The 22,908-nt window shown below is 46.6% G+C and overlaps 1 protein-coding gene across 1 annotated transcript; it reads left to right on the plus strand.

Annotated features, from left to right (window-relative positions):
- The first annotated feature begins 1,579 nt into the window (after positions 1-1,579).
- On the plus strand, positions 1,580-13,250 carry NPM1 (nucleophosmin 1). The gene is made up of 11 exons (XM_053956672.1): positions 1,580-1,731; positions 2,428-2,507; positions 5,326-5,445; positions 6,224-6,317; positions 6,821-6,924; positions 7,390-7,451; positions 7,899-7,953; positions 8,943-9,032; positions 9,733-9,834; positions 11,862-11,936; positions 12,903-13,250. Exons 1-11 carry the CDS (start codon positions 1,668-1,670, stop codon positions 12,939-12,941), a joined length of 885 nt encoding a protein of 294 aa, XP_053812647.1. The 5' UTR covers positions 1,580-1,667; the 3' UTR covers positions 12,942-13,250.
- The last annotated feature ends 9,658 nt before the right edge of the window (positions 13,251-22,908 follow it).

The following is a 22,908-nucleotide window of genomic DNA, read 5'->3' on the forward strand; positions in this document are numbered from 1 at the left end:
ATGTCTGATCAGTTAATGATGTCTCTCTCTGCCAGGAACACCAGCCACTGCACTTGGTGGGATTTCTGCCTCTGCTGCTCCACAGATCCCTGGGTGTATCTCAGGGCAACTAAGGGTGTATCTATAGTGGCAACTATTTTCCCATAGTTGCCAGTCTTCCTACCCTAACGGCCACCCTCAGCAGTAACGACTTTGTAAAGATAATTAGAAATTAACCAAACCAAAGGTTAGAAAATGAAATAAACACTGCTTGTTCTCTGGTTCCTTGTGAGACTTTAAGGGGAGTAAATCACAGAATATCCATCCTCACTCATATGTTAAGCTGCGCTCCAATTTATTCCTGTACCTTGTTTTCACACACAATTTAACTATTATTGAATTTTAGTCAGCCTGTGGCAACCACCAGAAACACCTCAGTGGACAACCTGCCCTAATGTTAATGGGATGGTAGGGGATTGTATCGTGGCGAGACCACGTGCATCCTGTGGAACTGCATTTGCTGTTTGCAAAGGGGCCAGGTTCATGCAAGAGTGAGGAAGGGGAATCTTTGACAGGGTAAGTTTCATTTTCCCATTGTGTCAGTTATTCTTCAGTTTGTCTCATTTTCAGGACCATCATTTAATGTTGTTCCTTTATGAATGTCAGTGAAGGTAACACAACTACAAGTTACACATTTCAAATCAGTTGAGAGATAAGAGCACCAAGAGCCTTTATACTTTTATTTTTGCAGTGTTCAGGTAAGCGTGAGATTAGCACACAAGGGACCTGACTTGTGCAGATCAGCCCCAGGACATGGCCTGGAATGTGTGGATGGTGGGCCCAGCCTAGGGCCAGTGATGGGCTCCCACCACTGAGGCAAACAAGTCTTTCCAGGACTGGTAGCTGTATGTATAAAATAACCCTGGAACTTTTAGCTTTATTGTGACAGATTTCCCCGTGTGCTAATTTCACATTAAAAAGTGGTGTGCTCCCACATCATACGCCAGCTGAAAAGGAGGTTCCCACAGTGGTGGTGTCCCTGGCCTTCAGAGCCAGTGGCACAGGGAGCAGTAGCTCGGGATGGGAGCTCATCCTAACAGGTAATGCACAGGAAGGGAGCTGCTTTCGTTCATTTATTATTTCAGTCAAAGATGACAGCAGCAACCAGCTCCCGTCACAGACCGCGGAGGGCACGTTCCACGGCAGCACGGCTCTTCGGCCAGCGGAGCCGCTCTGGCTGCTGCGGCTGCAAGCCCTGGGCCAGGCCGGGGGCTGCGGCCGCGCCCCATCGCTGTCCCCACGGGCTGCGCGGCCGTGGAGCGGAACGCTGCGATCCCCACCCATAGCTCTACCCCACGTGTGATGCGGCCCCGGGGCGGAGGCTGCGATCCCGGCGGCCCCGGGGCGGCCCCAGCTCCGCGGCGGCGGCGCCGGGCCCGGGCGGGGCTGGCACCCCTCACACGGCCCCGGCCCCGCGGCGCCCCCTGGCGGCCCGCCCGGCCCCGCGCGCGACCGCCATCAGCGTGCGCGCGTGCGCAGGGGCGGCGCGGGGCACCGAGGGACGGGCCTGGCGCGCGGCTCTCGCGAGAACACGAGGCTATATCAGCGAGTGGGCGGGTACGGGCCTTCCTTTAGTGCGCGTCCGCCCGCAGCGCAGCAGTCTCGGTCAGTCGTGCCCCGGCCCCGCGATGGAGGACAGCGCCATGGACATGGAGAGCATGGGCCCCCTGCGCCCGCAGACTTTCCTCTTCGGTAACGCTCGCCGCGCCCACGGCCACGCTCTCCCGGGGCGCGCTGGCCCCGTCGCCCCCGCAGGCCCCGGGGCCGGGCGCCGTGCGGGGCCGCGGCCTGTGCCGGCCGAGCGCCGCCCCTCCGCGCGCGGGGAAGGGGCGGGGGGGCTCCGTCGGGGCCGGGGGCGCGCAGCGGCCGTTCCCGCGCGCTCCCCACGTGGCGCGCGGCCCGCACGTGGCGGGCCCCGTCCCGCTTTGTTCCGCGCTTTGTTCCGCGCTTTGTTCGCGGTGTCTCCTGCCGTTCCTAAGGACGCGGCGCCCCAGCAGTGCCCGCGGAGCGCATGGCAGCGCGGCCGCAGGCGGAGCACGTGGAGTGCCGCGGCCGCGCGCGCCTCACTGCCCCGGGGCAGACCCGGCCGCCCACGGCGGGCGGCTACGGAGCTGCCATCGCCCCGGGCACCGCGGCGGGTGCTGGGCGGGGATGGTCTTTAAGCTGCTGGGCTTAACCGGGCCGCGCGGGGAGATGCGCGGTCGACAGCAGGCCGCGCGCTCGCCCGGCGTTCTCCTCACCCCACGTGTTTCGCTCCGTGCAGGCCCGAAGTGTGCCGCTAGTTCCCTGCAAGTACGAGGCCTGGGAGCAGCAGGCTGCCAAATAACTGGTTAGCAAATACTAGCGTCTTAAATAAAACAGTAGGCTTATAACTGAATTGTTTTACAGGCTGCGAGCTTAAAGCGGATAAGGAGTTTCAGTTTAAAGTAGATGATGAAGAAAACGAACATCAGTTGTCTCTAAGAACGGCAAGTAGTGTTTGGTTTTTAACTTTCCATTTTAGATGTAGTGATGTGCTATGATGGTGACGTTTTTTAACGTACCATTTATTTCGCCAAACATAATTCAGGTGATAATTAATATGTAAATCGGTTAAAAATCACCACCTCTTACTGGCAGTGGAGCATGTTTCAGATACTTTCTGTATTGAAAACGTTTCTCCACTGATGTTTCATTGTGGACAGCAAGCAAATGCAAGGCTGGAAAAGGTGAAAAATCAGCTTACAGTGGGATAGTAAATATCTGCTAAATGGAATTAAATGCTAGGCTATACCCTGAGGCAAATAGTGCAGATGCTACCAGAGCACAGGAAGAAAGTTAGATTTGTAAGAGTCATACATAGGCACACTCTTGTAGACTGCTAAAAACTTGGTTTTGAAAACCATTTCAGTGTGTTCCCATAACATAACGCCAATTCTTTTTCTTTCCCAGAAGCAGATAATAAGTAAGTCCTAATAAGAGAGCAGGAGGTTTATGTTTTGACTTATTGTCCTTGGTTTGCCCTCTCCAAGGATGTAACTGGGAAATCCCATCTTTCATTCAGATAATTCATCTAACAGACTCTCAGGGAGTTCTTGGGTGGGTCCTTGGAGCTTTCTGGTGCCACACAAATCAGACACAATATTTCAATGCTTTTGTTCTGGACTGACCATGATTTTTTGGGTAACAAAACAATAATGTGCACTATCTTAACAGACAAGAAATTGAAGAGTTGTAGCATCTTTGTGGTGTATTGCTGTGTTTACTTAAATGCAGGGAAATGCTTTGATACCTGGAAGCAAGAAAGTCTTAAAATTGGGGGCTAATTCCTACAGCAAAATTGCTTCCTGGAGGTCACTTGCATAATTAGTCTCTCCAAACACTTCATGGTGTTACTTAAAACTCTTCTGTTTGTTGTGTGAGCCATGTGTTTTCCGTCCTTGTATATTATGAAAACTACAGCCTGGACTTGACAAAGCAATTTGTTCTTAATTACAATTCCTTTTCATGGAAGAATATAGCAATATATAGGGCAAGTCCACATGCAGATTTCTTGTATCTGAATGTTTGTTATGCTGATAAAATTTGTGATACTTAAATTGTATTGTTTTACGCAAAGTTCCTTTTCTATTTATATTTTCAAAACTAACTGTAGCATCTCTTCTGATGTTGTACACTCAGGGATGAAGCAGATCAATCCACACCACTACTTTGTTGTTAGGCTTGGGGGGCGAATTAGGTCCTATGTCAGTAATCTCTTTTCATAGAATAAAAAGGGATGATGCACAGGAGAAATAGGATTCAGATACCAAAGGACAAACTAGGAAATGTTTAAGATACTTGAAGACTTGGAAGGTCTCAGACAGGGTTGAAACAAAAAAGACCTTGTGGAGTAGAGAAAGGACTTAAAGAAAAGGTGTAAAGGCAGCAAAAATCCAGGGGCTGGTCTATGCTCCTGATAAAAGCCTAGATGAGTAAAGGCAGTGTCTTTTAAATTATAAATGTCGTGGACTTGGGCATAAGGTACAGCAAGATGGGAAGAAAAGAGGTGGATAGATGCAGGAGGTAAAAGTGCCATGAGTTTCTGTAAATGTCTTACTAATGATAGCTAAGAATAGGGATGGTCACTGCTTCATCACCTATTTGGTGTGCATTCCTTCAATGTAGAAATTAAAGCGTGTGCATGGATGCTTGCCAAACACATGAGAAATAAATGAAAAGTAAGTGCTATAGTATTAAACTGGGGCAAATGACAGGGTATGCTCTAAAGTTTTTGTCCCACTAGCTGAGCAATTGAGTGTTCTTAAGACATTTGAGAGGTGAGATCAGAGCTGCAATTTCACCTCTTTGAATTGCTAATAACAAAATTTGCCAGTAGTGAATCCAATGTTCTATTTCCCAGCCTTCAGTCTGATACATCTAAGTCTCGACCATTGCAGCCTCATTAAAGCTCAGCTCTTGAAGAATGGAAACTTCTGTGTCTCTGCCTGAAGTGTTCACACCTACATCTCCTGTGGGGGCTGGAAAGCTTTCTTGGAAGGGGCACAGAGCCTTGTGCACTGCTGTTGGTAATAGTTATAGTATGAAGGATTTGTTTTTCACATCTTCTGCACATAGTCCTGTCTGAGAGGCCCATGGTTCAGTGAACTGGAATTTCAGACCTGGCCACTGTCTGTCACTTGTCTCCTTGCAGCTATGAGTTTTGAAACTCATAACACTCTTCAGAAAGTGCCAGACTCCTTCTCAGAGTAAGGGATCCAGACGCTTCAGTTTAGAAATGCCTTGGGACAGCAGTTCTCAGTCTGTGATGAATTACAGCAAAAGGCATGTGCATAAATCACTGTATTCAACTAAGCTGCTGTTAGACTTGAGTCCTCAGTGAATGTAAGCAAAAGGCGCACAGTGTGGTAAAGGGAAGCAATTGGCAGATAACATGTGCCAGGAGGGGGAAAGCTATAGGTGTGATTCTGTAGAGGAGATGATGTGTTTATACTTCTGTCCTTGGACCAGCTGTAGAGCTGACTGAACTTGTCACTGCCTCTTTTTGGTGCAGTGATCCGTGAGCCAAGTGACCTGATTCCACTGTCATCAGAACACGCCTGGAGGTGCCCCTTGGAAGTTTTAGTGTTGTGGAGACAGGGTGTCAGCTTGAGATGGAGTCTGATGGAATAATTTGTAGTCAGAAATGCAAATTTCAGTATTAATTGATGCAGAACTGTGAATGGAGTTTTTTCATTCCAGTGAGTGGAGTTTAGAAGATTTTAAAATATTTGGGATGCTCAGACTGTCCTGTTCTTGACTTCACAGGTTACTTTAGGAGCTGGAGCCAAAGACGAATTACACATTGTAGAAGCAGAAGCACTGGACTATGAAGGCAACCCTACTAAAGTAGTACTGGCATCTCTGAAAATGTCAGTGCAGCCTACAGTAAGTACAGAAGCTTAGAGAATCTACTGTAAATTTGGTCTCTAGTGAGAAAAAAAATGTAGAAATGGCTTGGGTCAACTGAATTTTAGTGAAACTGAGCAGTGTGTTCCGAGAAGTGTCTGTTTTACTAGATGTAGTAAATACATATTTTTTGTGCCTAGTAGAGTACTTGAGTTATGTGGAGATAACTGACTTGTTCAAATTACACATTTTTTTAAGCAATAGTAATTATTCATGGCATCTGTATATAGACAAGTCTAGGCATATGCAAGCAGATGCATCTTTAGGTTGTGTTGCTTTCTCTAAACCTGGGATGGGAACAATTAGTTTTTTCTGCAGGTCCCAAGCTCTAACGCCACTCTGAAGAAGATTGCGGCTCTGTTTGAAGGGCACCTTGTTTGTCATTTCTGCTATCTGGAATATAGTTTGACTCACTTGCTGATAGTGTACAAGTAGAACTACACAATGCTGGGGCAACTGGGATGGATAATGTTCAAATCGACATTGCTGCCAAGTGGAGTAGAAAAAAGTGTGTGTTGGTCTGGCCTTGGTGTGCTTTAACTGGGATACGCAGTGAGTGTAGCAAACCCCTGTGTGTGGCTTACTGACACCGAGTTGATCCTTTAACACTTGCAGAATACTCTTTTGAATGGGAACTTGGAGTAACTGTTAGCCATGGAGTCTCCAGCTGTTGGTGCTCATTTCCACTGGGGTGGAGTGTCTGTTGAGTACACTTTGTATGGAACATTTGACTGAATACCATTGCTTTGTCTCACAGGTTTCATTGGGTGGCTTCGAGATCACACCACCAGTGGTGTTGAGGTTGAAATGTGGTTCGGGGCCTGTTTACGTCAGTGGTCAGCACCTCGTAGGTATGTATGGCTGGTCACTGCTGTGTCCTGGCACCTGGCAGCACCAGCAGAACTTAAAGGATTTGCAGCTGGTGCCACAAGCAGTGCTTTCACTGGTACTGGCCCTCTGAACCTTAAAGGCACATCCTTGGCATGAAGTGGGTGTAGGGTAGGAGTTGAGAGGAATGCTTGCATGCCTTTGTTTGCCACTTGGTTCGTATGAGTAAGGGGCGTTTGCCAGCCTTGCAGTTTCAGTTCTAATTTCTCCCCTTAGAAGTGGGTGTTGATGTCCCACTGTAGGCTTTCTGCTTATCAGCTGAGTGTAGTAGTACTTGCTTCAGTCAGCTGGAAAACCCCCTAGTCAGTGGTTAGGTCACTAGTGGAAAGCTTCCTGCTGTCAATTCAGCACCTCAGCCAGACCAAACCTACTCAGTTGTGGGTGATGCTTTTTGTTTCTTACTAGTGGTCTTGCTTTATATTGTTAAATGAGGTGAGGTTTTTACACTTTGCCTTGGCTTTATCAGCATTAGAAGAAGAACCAGAATCAGATGAGGAGGAAGATGATGCAAAAATTGTCAATGCTTCAACAAAGAGACCAGCAAGTGGAGGAGGAGCTAAAACACCACAGGTATATGGACTTGCAGTCAAGTTCACAGCATTTTCTTCTAGTTTGCTATTAGTCCTGCCTCTAGGAGGAAGCGGTTAGGTGCCTTGCTATTATAAGTGGGAAGGGATTAGTTTGTACTAAATGACAGAAGTGTAAATAAAGTACAGAAGATCCCCAGAATTTTGCTGAAGGGGTAGATATAATGGCTGCTTTTGTGGAAATTCTGTCTCCTGCAGTGACTGCAGGTTCTGGTATGAACATCAGTGTTGAAATGCTGATTGAAGCGCTGGACTTCAGAGGAAAGGTTCATATGTTCAGAGCATATGCAGTGAACATGTCAATAGCTTTGGACTTGGCAGCTGGAACTTCCTGGGTTTAGCAAAATTGATGGAAAGTAGCCTTGTACTTAGGCCACAGTTTTATATGGCAGTTTCTCTTTATTACCACAAAATGGTATCAACACTTAACAGACTTTCTTTTTTAAAGAAAAAACCAAAATTAGCAGAAGATGATGAAGATGACGATGACGATGAGGATGACGATGATGAGTATGTATTCCTGTTTTGCTAATGTATTTTCAAATACAGGGCTAACTTTCAGAACATGAATTGTGTGACATAACTGGATGCTAAGTGAAAAAGCTCCTGTATCTTGGCTAGGGAAAAGGCATCCTTGTCTTTTTTATCTCTACAATGCTATCTAAATTAATGTTCTTCAGATATGTCATACTGGGCTTCCTGTTACTCATTAACTTCTGACAGTAGTAGTGGAAGTCCCTACGATATATCCCTTCAGTATTGAAGAGGAGGGAGTGCATTTAACTGCTTTAAAGGTAGTGCTTGCCCTAGCACTTAGCCATGTGTTAAGGTATAAAGTAAACTTGGAAAGATTGCTTGCTTCCTTCATGAATAAAACATTATATTGGGAGGGAGGGGGAAGATCAATTCCTAATGTGGATCTTGAGTTATGGTGAGTGACTTCCTTTTTAATTGTAGTGATGAGGATGACTTAGAGGATGATGAGGAAGAAATTAAAGCACCAATAAAGAAAGTAAGTGGCTAATACTGTGATACGATAATAGTTGGGCAGGTAGTCTACTAAATGAGTTTTAGCACAGCTCTCTGGAATGTGTGAATGGGGGATGTGCTAGGTTTAGCTCAGTCTGTGTAAAGAAATTGTAATAGGGTGTGAGAACACTTCAGTGTGAATGTGCACCCATCCAGTCCGTGTTTTATTTCCTTGGCTGCAAAGGTGTGACTGGGTCTTATCAGCACAGGGATGCAGCCGTCAGCCTGGTGTGGGCCTGGATGGCTGTTGGGCAGCAAATGAAATCCTGCTCAAAGGGGGTTGTGCTTTGCAGTTCCAGTCCTGCATGCTGTGGAAAGGCGCTTTCAGCGACTTCAGGTGCAAAAGGCTGTAAATGTGGGAGCCTCTGGGAGGGTTCGCTGCGGGCAGGAAAGTGCCGGGGGGGCGCCGTTCCCTCGGCCCGCGAGGGCCATCTGGTGGTGCTGGAAGCGCACAGCAGGGTAGCTGCCCCGGGAGAAGGTGGGGAGGCATTTTCTTCTCACATTTGTGTACTTCGGCTTGAAGTTTTGTGTTCCTACCTACTGTTTAAAAACAGATATTTAATGTTTTTACTTCGGCACGTGCTGCTTTGTCTCTGCTGAATTGCCATGGGTGATACTGCACGGTGGCTTGGTGAAAACAGTCTGAAACACAGATTCCTGCCATCTGATATCATCTAGGGTGCCTGAACAAAATGGTCCCTTGATTTATATAGGAATTTTAGACTCCATGTCATAGATAACATGTATGGTGTCATGTCCCATGCACATCCCAGACAATATTTCTGGATGTAATGCCAAATGAGGTAATGATTGTGTTACAGAAAAAAGATAGCACTGAATGAGGTAACAGAACTAGTTCTTAGGTGTGTTACTGTGCTGCACCAAGAGGTTTTCCTTCGGGTTCCTGTAACCTGCTATCTTGAGTTTACTTGCAGTTCATTTTACAAATGAATGTGTGTGCTTGCTTTTCAGCCTGTTCGTGAGATTGCAGGAAAAAATATGCAGAAAGCAAAGCAGAATGGAAAAGACTCTAAGCCATCCACACCAGCATCTAAATCAAAAGTGAGTGAAAACAATTGAGTAAAACAAAGGTTTATTCTAGTGGGGAGGCTAGTTTGCTTGCCTAATGTGAACTTCAAACAGCATACTAACATTCAAATTAGATTTTTAGATCTTGATATGAAGCATGTTAAAGATACTGTTCACTGCTTCATGTTCTCTCTGAAACTCTTCAATGATCAGTATGTACCTACAACAGGCAGGATCTGAAATCAGACACACTGTCCCTTGGGAATATTGGTAATTCTTTGGTTTGAAACACTAAATCTGTTCTTGTGCAGCACCTTGTACAAAAGGGTGACTGCCAAGTGTGTTTCTACTGGAGAGCACTGGAGGCTGCTGCTGCCACGGGGCTTTCGTGATGATGACCCACTGCAGGACTCGCAGCTTCCTTGTTAATGCTGTCTTAACTGTGTCCTGATTCCTTGTGCAGCTTCTCTTTGCTGCATGTACTCAGACATGATGCCAGGAAGGTTCATAAAGAAATGAGCATGGGATCTATCAGTTATGCTAACTATAATAACTCTAGATTTGAAAATCGTTATTTTTCATGCTTCTAAGGAATGTGTGGGAAGCATAAATGTAGGTTTTGTGACTTTCTGAAAACTATATGGACTTGTCAGTGTGATAGCTAGTTTTATAAAATTTATCTTCTTCTCTGTAGCTTTATGTTCAAGTTACTAATGAAATGAATCATTTTCAGACTCCAGATTCCAAGAAGGATAAAACTCTAACTCCAAAAACACCAAAAGTCCCTCTGTCATTAGAGGAGATAAAAGCAAAAATGCAAGCATCTGTAGATAAGGTGAGTTTTTGGAAATGAGGTTTCTCAGCCTTCCTTTTAGAAGTCTGCAGATGGAAGAATTGGATGTTTCAGGAAATGGTTACGATGTTGCTGATTCCTGTGCTGTTACTACGCATGTGTGTTGATGTTGAAGCTCAGAAATGAAAATACATTTGGTGAAAAAAGCTTCTACTAGTGAGAAACAAAACCACTTTGTATTTCTCCAGTAGTGCTGATTAGCAATTTAGTATTTCTTGGTGAACTGTCTCTGTTCAAATTAAAAAAAAAAAACAAACCAACAAACCCTTACGTGATATTTATTGTAAAGATGACTTAAATAGTGCATATACACTTCCGGTTACTAAAGTGGAGTGAGTTCCTCACATGGTTGGAATGCCTTGGTCTTGAAGCAGTATCCTGATGCTTGTAAGGCTCAGTAACTTCCAGAAGAGAGAGATAGATGCTTGTGCTATGAATTGATGCACTGCTACAGACCTGAAAACATTTGTTTTCTGGAGGGATCTGGGGTTGAGTCTCCCTTCAGTGGATGCTTCACCCTTTTAAGGTGTCAGGGCACTCACTTGCTCTGGATGTTACCAGGTTTGACCAGCACTTGGTGGTCACACATGTCAGTAGTGTTTCTAGCAGCTATTTAAGTATAAAATAGAAAATCCACTTGTAGGCTGGTTGGGTGTAGCAGGTGATTCTTTTCCTCCTGAGCCAGGGTTGAAGTGCATCTGCCAGCAAGGGCGGTGTTCTGAGTTGCCCCTGTGCTAGAAGCAGATGGGAGTGAGGGCCTGGCTGTGGCTGCACTTGGCTGGCTCAAAAGTGCTGATGTGCTAGGAAGCATTGTTGGTTTGCCAATGGGGTTTTTTAATTCAAGGTAGTACACTTTAACCCATACAATGGCACACAAAGGTCAGCTAAAGAATTAGGATCATCTTCTGCTTAGATTATTAGTGTTTTGGGGCTGCTTTGTTTCAGGAATGCAAATGAGACCAGAAGTGTTTAAATACAGGGTCGATGCAGAATGCTCAATGACAGGCTGTGATGAGGATGGAAATGCACAGCCCTGGACTGTGAGCCTGACATGATGGATGGGCCCATCCTGGTGGGTTACAATAACTCCTGGATGCTGCTGTGGTGTTAGGAATGACTCAGGAGCTGTGATGAGTGATACTTCTGCAGTGTGAGCACAAGCAGCTTAGCTGCTCAAAGTACAGTTGCAGAGGGAAGCATGCAGAGCAGATAACTGGCAAAAAAGAGCTTTAAAAGACATTATCTGGTGCTGAAGAGTGCTTCTATTGGGAAATGCTTTCTAGCAGGGAGCAGCTAAGTGTGCTGTCCTAATTGGCATGGGATATTTCAACTGATTCACCTGAGATATTGGAAAGTATTTCTTTTGGGACATGTGAAAGGAAATCAGTGTCTCTTAAAATAGTATGCTGTATTATTTTCCCTGGAGATACTAGGAGACAAGATGATAAACCTATATCTATTATTTATTGACTGAATCTGCCTTGTACATTTGAGCATGTGCAGAGACAATTCCAGGGATTACAAGAAAATGTTTCTAGAACAATTCTTTAAATTAATAGAAGTTGTGTATTAATGAATTTTAAAGGATAGGTGGGAGGTAAAGTTCATGTTTTGCTTTAGAGAGCTGAAGCTAAAAACCTGCCTGTGAAGGGTGGTCTCAGGTTGTGTGTTGTAGTAAGAGTCCATAAATACAGAATTAATTGTAATTTATCTGAGTAGCACGGGACTGTTGACTACAAACAACATGATTTTAAGTGGTGAACGCTGCTGTGCTCTTCAGCATTAGCAAAGAATCTTGGACAGCAATTCAGTGTGTAGCCACTTCTGTGAGAAATATGTGGGCATGGTAGAAAAACAAGCTTTCTAAAATGGTTTAAAGCAAACTAGTGTGGGAATTTGCCAGGTGAGTTCAATCTCCATGTATTGCAAAGGGTTTTCAGCATCATAGGTTATTTATTGAAAGCATTAAATGACCTGCAGACCCTAAGACTTGCTTTTTTTCCAAATAGGGTACTACCCTTCCTAAGCTGGAGCCCAAATTTGCCAACTACGTTAAGAATTGCTTCAGGACGGAGGACCAGAAGGTAACAGAATTCATCAGAGCTTGATAAAGTCCAAAAACTTTTATAACCTTAGGGATTCTTTTCCACTTCTTAATCTTTACAAGCTTTGGACTGTTTTAAAGGGTTGCAAACCACAAACAATACTTAAGTATATGGGAATGGTTTTAAGGGTTTTAGTTGGCCAAGATGGGAAAGCTAATATTTTATTACATTTTTCCAGCTTTTATATGGTTGGTAAATTATCTCTTGCTTACTAAACCCACGGAATTTTCCTTTAGGCACCATATTGACTAAGGAAATGAGCTGTGGTTTCCCTTGCTGCTGAATTTGGCCACCTCAGCCAGTCTGGTGTTCAGCCCTTTGTTGGGGAGGGTGTCTGGGATGGTGGAGCTGTTTTGTGATGGAGATTATGGCATTCTGGCCACATTCTCTCCCAGAATCAACGCAGCTCTTGAAGGAGCACAAGCCGAAAGGTGATACCAGGAAGCAAGTTTCTGAATTGGTTATTACTTCACACAGACTAAGCTGAAAATGTGTCTTAGATTTCCCTGACAAAATTCCATCAAGTTAGTTTTGCAGTGACAGAATTGCTTATGCTTTCCTGCTTCCCTCAATGGTTTGGTGTAAACTTGTCTGATGGACAAATGGATATGTTCCTAAAGGACTGTTGAAAAGCAGTCAGCCTCAGCTACTGGACTTGCTGTAGCATTAGCAAGCATTAGGGTAGGCAGAGTTCAGCCAGTATTTGCCTCACTGGTTTACACCCATCCTCTCACCTTCACTGAATTCTTACTGTTGTGACCTACTGTGAATAATAATCTTCTAGCAGAAGGACCCAATGTCATGCTTTCAACTTGATTTTCTCTGAAAGGAATGTACTTTTTTTATAATTTATTGTCAGTATTTTATGAAATAAGTGGTGATAGTAAGCTAGAAGTGATTTTTTAAAATGGATTTCAATTTCTAACTTTCTGTGTACACTTCCAGGTCATTCAAGCTCTCTGGCAGTGGAGACAGACTCTGTAAGAAAAGAAAACAGTTTAAACAGTTCGTTAAAATCTGCAGTCTTACTTCTGTAACCATTATTTGGCTGTTCTTTTTACAAATACTGAACGAGCTTTCCCTCCTGTGTCTGATAAATGTCATCCAGATTACCTTGCCAAGAATGTGTTGTCCAAAATGCCTGTTTGGTTTTTAAAGACAGGACTCCACCCTCAGCTTCATTTTAAGTATGTATGGAATGTTTTGATAAGGCATGGTGGTGGTCAGACAAATGGAAATGGTGGGGAGACTAAATGTATGTGAAAAAATAAAATTTAGTATTTTAATAAAGTACTATTGTTTCTTTTTTTATGGATATGGGGAATCTGCATACTGAACCCAGAGATAATTGGGGTTTAAAGTTCTCTGAGAAACTACCTTTGAGTATTTTGGTTGCTTCTCTTTACCAAGTACACATAAACTATCGTGTGTTGTCAGCTTCAAAAACAACTCCAGTTCCATGAGCTTTGGAGCTACTGAGCAGATGATTCAGAAGAAGACTAGAGTGGCAAGCGGGGCTTTATTCCTGTCTGAAAGTGACCACTAATTGTGTAATTGCCTCAAACAGCCCTTCCTGCATCTCAGTTTCTGACCTGCTTCACTGCACTTTGGTTTATGGTTTCTCTCTAACTACTGGGTTTATAAAGGGCCTGGAACTCTGCTTGTAAAATGAAATACTTTTGATCTGGGATTCGCTGGCTGTGCTGTTCCTCTGAGGAGCTGCAGAGTCTGAGGCTGCCTCACATAATGACTCCTGTGAGGATTTTGTGGAGAGAAGAATTAGCTTGAATGATGTAGGGTGTACCTAGAGAGCTCACTGAGTTCCAAGCCTGTGGATAAACTCCTGTGAGTGCTGAGACTGATCTCTGACAAATCCAAAAGTTTAGATGAGCAGGAAGTCCTCTCAATCAAGTCCTCTGGCCTACACATGATGCTCAGAGCCAGAGTTAATATTTTGGACCATTGTTATAAGAACATCAGTGGTCGTAAGGGCTTTCAGGTGAAGGGAAGCATGGATGTCTGTACCTTGAGGATGAGACTCCTCAAGGCTTCTGGCTCTACGCTGTCACTTCCAATGCATGACCGTTCCATCTTGTGTCCAGTAACTGCAGTAATGGAGACTGGAAGAATACTCAGAAAACATTCAAACGGTTGTAACTATCAAACTCTGCTTTAATCCTTGCTGTGTTTGTGAATTAACACCACTGACTTGTGTTCTCACAGCAGGAAACCCCCTGAGTAAAGCAGGTTGAGTTTTCCCCACTTGAAGGACTTGGACACTTGGGTCCTGCAGCAGGTGGCTTTGCAGGACATATGAACGTGCACTGGGTTGTGCTGATTGGGCATGGGGTCTGTTCTACTGAGCATTCTTTACAATTTGTTTAGGTAAGATACACAATTTGGTTTGTAAAATTGCCACTGAGTTTATTTTTTTTGTGTTTGCTCTTATAAAAACCTTAGTTCATATTGTTGAGATGCTGGGTGCAATAGAAAGTGCAAGTCTCCAGAAACAAATAGTTCTTCTTGGGAAAACAAAGCCATGGGAGGTGCATGGTAGACAAGCAAAATGGTGCAAGTCTTGTGTCAGAGATTTGTTTAAGCTTGAGTATAATTGCAGCATGTGAAATGGCAGAGTATAACAGTTTGAAATGCCTGTTTTGGTGGGGTTATGTCAATAGATGATGTCATATTCACAGTGAGAGCAGATTTCGCTGGTGAAACAGAGCTAATGGCACAGACAGGCTTATTTAAGCAAAATTGCCCTCAATTTTGGCTGAAAGAAGTGAAAATTGTACGGTAATTTCAGCAAGAAATTACTAGCCAGTAAAATACTCTGATTACTGAAGTTTTAAGAAAAGCCAGGGTGTTGTCTGTAGGTGACTGACCAAAGCAGGTCTGGGGTGCAGCCATGCTCTCTCTGCACAAGCATTGCAGGGGGAAGGCAGAGCCTGTATGGGCAGCTCTGAAGGAAATCATTGCTGTGCTGGTGCTGTGGTGTAATGTAGGTCAAGTCATTGTCAGGCTTCTTTGAGGCACACTCATGGCATAAAAATAATTTCACTTGGCTCTGTTAGGTCCTGCACTGTTCTCTGCCAGTTCATGGAGTAGTAAGTTTATGGTGGTCACTGTCCCACTTCTGGCTGTGGGGCCTTTTCCCTGCCTCTGCTGTTGTGCTGGTCACATCTCCAAACCCTGGCTCATTTTTAGATTGGCTATCTGATGACTCTGGATGCAGCTGTATCCTCTTGGATGTTCACGTGCAGCTGCCAGTTCTTTCACTTTGAACAGAGCCTCAAAATTTGATTTTAAAATAAGTTCAGATGTGAAAATACCTGTTGAAGAGAAAAGACAAATACCAGATGTAGGTTTTTGAAGTACTGCTTTTGACTTTATGCAGAGTTGAAACATGTTCTTGCCATGGTAATGATGACAACAAAGCTGTAGTGTTTTGATAGCTGTGTTGAGGGTTCTAAGCCTCTGTGTGATCCTGGTCCTTGAGGATGGCTTATTTGAGAGCATGGAGCTCTGCAGCTGAATGCGTTGCTATTTCCTAACACTGATGGGAAAACGACTTCTTTACAGGATGATGAAATGCCTGTCCAGGTAGTGGTGCCTTCACCTTTCCTTTGTACGTGAATTCCCCCTACTGCTGCCTTTCCCCTTGCAGATCCTGTCTGTCCTGGCTTTTTTCACATTTCATTTCCTTCTGCAAGTGTTTCATTCCCTACAGTGAACAGGTAGCTGGTGTCCCCCTGTGTGGGACAGAGGGGAGGCCACCCAGCTGAGTGGGTGTGTGCGACCGTGCTATGTTGTCTGCAGATAGAGCTGCTCCACATGGATCTCTTGTCTCCAAGTCTCTGGTGTCTCTTGCCATCTCATTTCAGAAGAGGTGATAACAGAAGGACACCATCCTGTTAGGAGCTCTCAGTCTGTGCCTTATTCCTAAGGGTGTTCAGGAGAAGTGTTTGTGGCTGCCTTAGGTCTGTCCTGGGGTTCTCTATGCTCCTGTGATCCAGCAAACCTGCCAGAGTGGCTTTTCAGTGTTCAGGGGCTGTGATGAGTGCAAGGCTCTTTGCCTGTGCTCAGCAATTCTTGCAGCTTTTGGAGAGAAGCAACTCAAGCATGGCTGGCAGGAGGGTGGGAGTGTGTGTGGGCTGAGGTAATGGAAAACAGGGCCAGGATGGGTGGTGGTTCTGGGCTCCTTGCCACCCAGACAGTCCCTCAGGGGCTAAGTTCATGCTCCTACCCATATACCCCAAGCCATGTCCTGTCTCTTTATGTGCCATTACTGACTAGCAGCCAAACTCTCTCAACTTTTCCTTCCTTCTCTGTGGAACCAGCACCTAGATCCTTATTCTCCTCACTGTTTTCCCAAAAGGGTGTTAAAGACTGGATCCTACTTAGAAATGTCAGAAAAAGCTGCAAAAGAATGGGGTGGTTTGGAGCTCAGTGTTGGATGGAGCACAGCGCCTTTATTCCTGCCCTTGGCTAGTGGGCAGTAGGTTCTGGCAAGCAACAGCAAGTACAATTGATTGTGTTGAGTGAGGTTTGGAGGTTTTGTGATCTGGTATTTATTAAGGATTGCTTTGCCTGAGCCTGGTTCTCAATGTCAACACAGTGAGTGTGTGTGATGGGGCGCAGGAAAAGTGATGCTGGATTTGCAGGTGTGCCTGACGGGGCCTGACTTGTCCTCCGGTTTGCAGGTAGCACAGGGAATACCCTCCTGGCTGCTCACTGGTTTACCTGCATGGATACTTTTGGGAACAGTTCTGTGTTATGTTGGATCAGCTCTTCAGTGACTGGCCTTTGGATTGTGTTACGTAAATCAATTTTCAGCAGTGCCTAACTGGGACCAAGTAAATCAATCAAATATATCAAATGCTAATTAAGATGTGTGCTGTAAGGACTAAATGTATGGCCTGCATCCAGTTGTATGAAGATGACTTTTGCTCTTCTTCTTTCTTCAAAAACTTCTCTCCTTCCACCACTTCTGTCACCTCTCCCTGACCAAGCCATAAGAGCCTCTATGGGAAAAGGATCCTGGGAGAAAACAAGCAAGAAAGGGCAATGAATAAAAGAAGGGGGGGAAAAGGTGGCCAAGGGTCAAAAGTGAGAATGGGAAAAGTGAAGACCCTGGGAGGGATGCTCAGCAGGGCACCTCTGACAGTACCCATCCTCACTGAGCTGGCCATGCCAGCGCCCTGTCCAGGACAAGGGCATGGCCACTACCCTGCTTGTAATGCAAATGGCAAAGAGAGGGAACAGAGCTAGGCCCCTCAGAGTTTATGCGCCTGATTCACCTCGAGTGATTACTTTACCCTGGTACTAGAAACAGTCTTTGTTTTAATTGAAGGCAATTTTGTCAGAAGGGTCCTGGAGTCTTACTCAACCAATTCCTGGGGCCTGAAGCCTGCTGAGCCCCATCCAATTCTGTTGACTTACTGTATTTAAGAGAAAACAGTTTCTCTTGCCTGTTTTCAAATGAAGCCTTAGGTTTTACATTGGTTTTGTTTTGGTTGTTTTTTTTTTTAATGAGTAATAATTGCAGGGAGAGTTGAAAATGTATTGTAGCTGTGGAGGTATTTGGCATTTCACCACTGCAGCCACCTTTATCTGTGCCTGTTCATGAAACTTCCCACTGCTCCTTACATTTGTCCCAAAGCTTGTAATTGTGCTATTTTCCCAGGAATGTCCTTGATAAAAGGCTCCTAGCAGCCCTTACCGTGCTATTTTAAGGCAGTGAATGTTATCTGGGCACTGCTTCGAGTGGTGTAAAGCTGTTCCTTGGGTGTAAATGTGTGTGAGGACACCAACAACAGTGCACAGTTACAGCTAATGAGTAAAGCTTTCAATTCAATAATAAGGCCACCTCTGGTGTTTAGGCCATTCTTCCCTGATGAATATTTATCCCATACTTTCAAGCCTTTTCTTACAATTTTCTACATGGAAAATAGATTTTAACTAAATGACTGTAGCTAAGGGCAATAACATGTAATTGGACCACTATAGTGCAGGGCACCCAGCCAGTCCTTGTGATCTCCAGAGAGCACAGGACAGGGAGATTGGGGGATCTTGGCTTCATTTTTAGGGTCTTGAATTAGGAGAGATGCTTCTACTTTTTCCTTTTGGCTTCATGGTTCTAAATGCCACAACCTTCTTGCTTAGTCCTTCGCGGCTCTTCAGACTTTTCAGTCTTCTGATCCTTTTCAGTTCCTCCTCCAGTCTTCCCTAGCCACTGCTGTTGGAGCAGCACAGCCTTTCCCTGATCTTTAGGAAAAGCTTGGACACCGTTGCAAACATGGTGCTCCTGCATGAATCTGTCCCCTTTCTGGGTTGCTTGGCAGTGTCCCTGAGAGCCCAGCTGTGGCTGGTGCCCTCATTGTGGCCATGATGGAGAATGCTGATAAAAGCCCTGCTGCTGTACCTCCAAGTGGGTGGAGCTCTGCTTGAAGGAGACACTTGTGCGTGCCCCAGGAGAATGGGGCTTCCATCAATCTGTGACATTGATTTTCCAGAAAAATGGCATTTTCCAATTTTTTTTTTGTGTAAATCCACCCATATGATGTTTTCTGAGTTCTTGCTCTGATGCAAAGTGTGGCTACAGCTCCTCTGCAGAAAGGTTAGTAGAAACATAGGTTTTCCAGCATTGTTTTCAGAAACTGCCCTGTCTCACAGCCCACCCTGAGTTCCTCCAGGGTCACTCGTTCACTTGTGTCACCACTGGGGACAGTGACACAGGGCTTTGAGAGGTCTGTGATGTCACCAGTCAGTGCCTGCCTCAGCCCTGAACTGCCCCTGCAGTGTCAGTGCCAGCTGTGGGGACATGGGTGGTCATGTACATTGTGTGAGGTCCTGCCCTGAGCCAGCAGCTGGTGCAGAAGGCAGGAGCCCAGGGTGGTGGTGTGGGGAGGGATCGGTCATCCTACAGACAGGGCTGGAGATGGTGACTTGCTGGAGACAGCTTAATTCTGAGGACTTCAGTCAAAGAGGTTTATGTTTAAGAGCTGTTGAGCTGAAAAGCTCTAAGTTAAGGAAATATTAAGTTTTGAAGCTTAACAGTTTGTGATATTTTAATTTTTTTTTTTTTTTTTAGGGAAAAGTGAAACCATAGAGGAATATAAATCCAAGGAGCCAAGCCCTAGGATTTAATGCAGTGCAAAGGCTGGAAAGTGGAATTTCTCGCTGGTTTGTGTAGGGTTGTCTGCAGAGGTTGGCCTATTCTTGCCTCCCTTCAAAAGCATTCTAGCATCTGTTGCGTGCTTTCAGAGGGGAGCTGCAGTGCTCCTGGGATCAAGGAAAGCCCATGTGTGTCCATCCTGTGCCAGTCACTGGAGCAGGGTGGCCGGGCTGGGGGACACAGTGTGGGGGCAGGCTCTGGCTAAGGGGCACTGGAGAGGGGCTGGATACCCCAGAGAGCAGGCTGTTGAACCAACCCCCACTGGTCCGCCCTTTAGCTTGAATGCCTGAATGTGGGGGAGCTGTGGCTGAAGTCCTGTCCTGAACAGTTCAGGTTCATTTTGAGGTGACTCTTCTGTCAAATGGCAGTAACTGCAAAGCATCCCCTTCTTCCCTGAGTGTCCAGATTATGTGGCAGAAGCGTTCCTTGGGATGAAGTTGTCTTTCTGTGTGTAAAGTGGATGAAGACAGAACACGCACCCCAGTCAATCTGAAAGTTGTCTTTCCTTTTACCAAGGCTTTCAAATTCATAAAACCTCTTCAGCTGGATTTTCTGTAAGGAAAAGTTTGCTTATAGGAACAAGACAAGGCTGGAGACGCAGATAACAGGAGCAAACCACACACAGATTTGCTCCCTGGCAGCAGGGCTGGGATGTAGAGTGAACTTGATCTTTGTACAACATCAGCCCACGTTTTTAATTTTAATTTAAATCTTGGCGTGCCAAATGTAGCGGGGCCAGATCCTGGCTGTTCCTGCTGGCTTCTCTTTCACATTCCAAAGGGGTATCTGGGGTAGGAAGGCTTCCCATTCAAGCATGCTCTTAAGTCCTTGGCCCCATTGAATGGGCTCCGTGCTCTATGAAATGCCCGCTCCTCATGGGATATGGACCAGTGGAGCAGGGCGAGGGAAGCTCATTTCATTGGGGGCACCCTCAATGCCCTGCAACTGAAAGGTCAGGCTGCTCAGGCTTTGATTTGAGCTGCTGAAGGATGGTCACTAATCCAGTAAGTCCACCGAGGGACTGTAAGACACAGCCTTAATTCAGGCATTTGCAAGGGTGAGTGGAAGGCAGTAACCCCAGAAGCTCCTAGGGTGTCCTGCAGTGCACTCCTACCTGGCCTTGCCTTGGTTTGTAAAGTGTTGAGAACTTCAGGCTCTCAGGAACATGCTGCACCAGCCTTCACACCCTGAGCGTGCTGTAAGAAAAATAAACAGCCTTAAAGGTTTTCCAGTGGGCATCAGCTGCTCTGGCTGGATTTGTGCTGGGAATCTAATCACACAGGAGCCTTCAGCAGTGGAGCAACAGGTTTGGGTGTGGACTTTTAATATTAGAGATATATACATATACACACATGCTCATATATATTCATAACAGCATGCTGCTAAATTATATTTCTGTTTTTTCAGAGACATGTATGAGCTGCCTCTTCTTTATTCTGTGCCCCATCTGTGTTGTTCAAGACTGGTAGTGTAGTCTGAGATTCACCCAATATTGGTATTATTCTCCAGGTAACTATTTGGATACTGAAGGTTAAGGGGTCTTACCAGACTACTGAGGCACAAAGGATGGATCTATTTTAAAAAAGAACTTTTGTGATTACAAGTACAATATTTGAAAGAAGAAAACCCTCATGTGCCCTTTAAAACAACCCCTGGTGTTGCCCTGGCAGTTTTTGCTGTTTGAGGTGTCCAGGTCCTGGCCTGTGTGGATCCAAGTCCTTTGGGTCATGGCTGTGGGGACAACTGTGCTGCCAGCACATGGCTTCTCAGCGTGGTCTGGGCCAGCATCACCTGGGATGAGTTTTTCCATGCGTAGCTCACAGCTCTTGTTGTAGCTGCTGTGATTTTACATGCTGTTGGGGCAATTAAAATGATACATGTTAGCAACAGCTTTACAAATTCCTATTTGAGCTGTTCTGCTTCCAGCCAGGTGCAGCAGCCCTGGGGCAGCTTGGGTGTTGGGCAGACCCAAAAGTGGCTGTCTGAGGAGCTTTTTCTTGGAGGCAGGTGCAGCCACGGTGAAAAGCCTGAGGAGCAGTCAAAGCTTATGCCCACAGGTGACTGTGAGGGTTTTGGAGGAGTTACTGCCTCTGGCTTTGCAGAACTCCTGTGTGCATTGGGCAGCAGATACTGGACTTAGCAAGGTGAGGGGCTGGTACTGGGCATGACCCTGTGCTGTGGGTACCTTTCCTGTGGGGCTGAGCAGCACCTACTAGCGTAAGATGGCACAGGCTGGGCTTCTGCCATCCAAACTGCTTCCAAGAAATGAGGTACTGGTGATGAGTAGGGACATATGGAATATTTTCACATCTAAGCTAAATACTGTGATCTTGTGAGTCCCCAAATTCTGAATTGTTCCAGTGGAGGCATCTCGGTGAGCTCAACTTGTAGGGCTCAGGATGGTGTCTCTAATGTTCTTGGCCATGTGTGAAAACAGCTTTCAGCTGTGGCAAGGTGCCATGGGACTGCCAGGACAGGGATGCATGGGGCCTCTGATGTTGGTGACATCAGCAATTGACAGCAGTTTAGGTTTTTGTTTTCTTTTTTAAATTTGCAGATCCATAAGACCAGAAGTGTGAAGTCTGTTAGATACATCACAGACATGTGTTAGTGCTGGAAGTTTTATAAGGACTTGCTTTGATCACTGTTTTAAAACGTAATGTTTTCTGTACCTCTTGGGCCTGAAACTATGTGGCTGAGAGTGCTGGGGGAGCAAGCACCTCGGTCCCTGTAGGGGTGGGAGCAGCTGGGCCCAACACGCTGCACTGATGCACGCTGTTATTTGAGTGGAGAATTTGGAAAGCTCAGAGTTATGGTTATGTTCTCACTTAATAAGGTGTTAACTGACGTTGGGTGCTCTTTGGAGACTTCGGCTATGTGTGGAGGTTAACGGTTCCTGGCATCTTGTCTGCTATAAACGAGCTTTCAGACAATAGGAAAGAGTTACCACACGCTATCAGCGTGTGATTTTTTTTCCTTAACCTCAAGCAAACCCCCAAACAAACCAAAAAAACTCCCCAAAGCTGAGGCGGAGGAAGCCTCTGGGCTTTCCCCGGGGCTGCGGGCGTTGCGAGGCGGCGAACCGGCCGCTGGAGGGCAGGCGAGCCGTGCGGAGCGGCGGAGGCAGCGCCGGCAGCCCGGCGCTCTGACCCTGCCGTCCGCGTCCCGCCGGGGAGCGGTGCCGGGCCCATGGACCGGGCGGCTGCGGCTGTCCCGGCCCGCGAGGGGCCGCTCCGGGGCTGCCGGGCCCCACTGCCGCCCGCCCGGGGCTCGGCGGGCACGGGACGCGCTCCTGCCCCGTCGGAGGTAAGGGCGCACCGGGCAACCGCGGCCACACGTGTCGGTGGAACAGGGCAGCGGCCGCTGTGCGGGGGGTTCCGAGCCCCTCGCGTCCAGGGCGAGCGACGCCGCCCGCTCTGTCGGGCCTGGGAGGGCTCGGGGGAGCCCGACCCCCTCCCTCACTTATTCTGTAAAAAAACGCTTCCCCGGGCGGCGCTGCCCGCGGCCGGGCGGTGCCCCCTCCGCGCAGGCGGTGCCAGCCCCGGGTCCGCCCGGGCGGGTCCCGCCTCCCGCCCCGCGCCCCGCGCATCGCTATGCCGCCCGCCCGGAGCGCGCGGCGCGGGGTGCGGAGCGGAGTCCGGAGCGGGGCGCGGCGGCGGCCGAGAGGCTCCATCCGCCCAGCGGGGCTGGCCCGGCCCGGGGGGACGCGGGGGGGCACTTGCTGATGATCGGAAGTTACTGACAATAAGCACCTTCATCCCCCCAAAGGCGGAG

This window comes from Vidua chalybeata, chromosome 15, assembly GCF_026979565.1.
Source record: "Vidua chalybeata isolate OUT-0048 chromosome 15, bVidCha1 merged haplotype, whole genome shotgun sequence".
Lineage (NCBI taxonomy): Eukaryota > Metazoa > Chordata > Aves > Passeriformes > Viduidae > Vidua > Vidua chalybeata.

Excerpts from the sequence above, each read along its gene's own strand:
- NPM1 (XM_053956672.1), top strand. The coding sequence starts at position 1,668 with ATGGAGGACAGCGCCATGGACATGGAGAGCATGGGCCCCCTGCGCCCG. Across the intron at positions 6,925-7,389 it reads GAGGAGCTAAAACACCACAG|AAAAAACCAAAATTAGCAGA; the intron begins GTATATGGACTT and ends TCTTTTTTAAAG. Across the intron at positions 11,937-12,902 it reads TCAGGACGGAGGACCAGAAG|GTCATTCAAGCTCTCTGGCA; the intron begins GTAACAGAATTC and ends GTACACTTCCAG.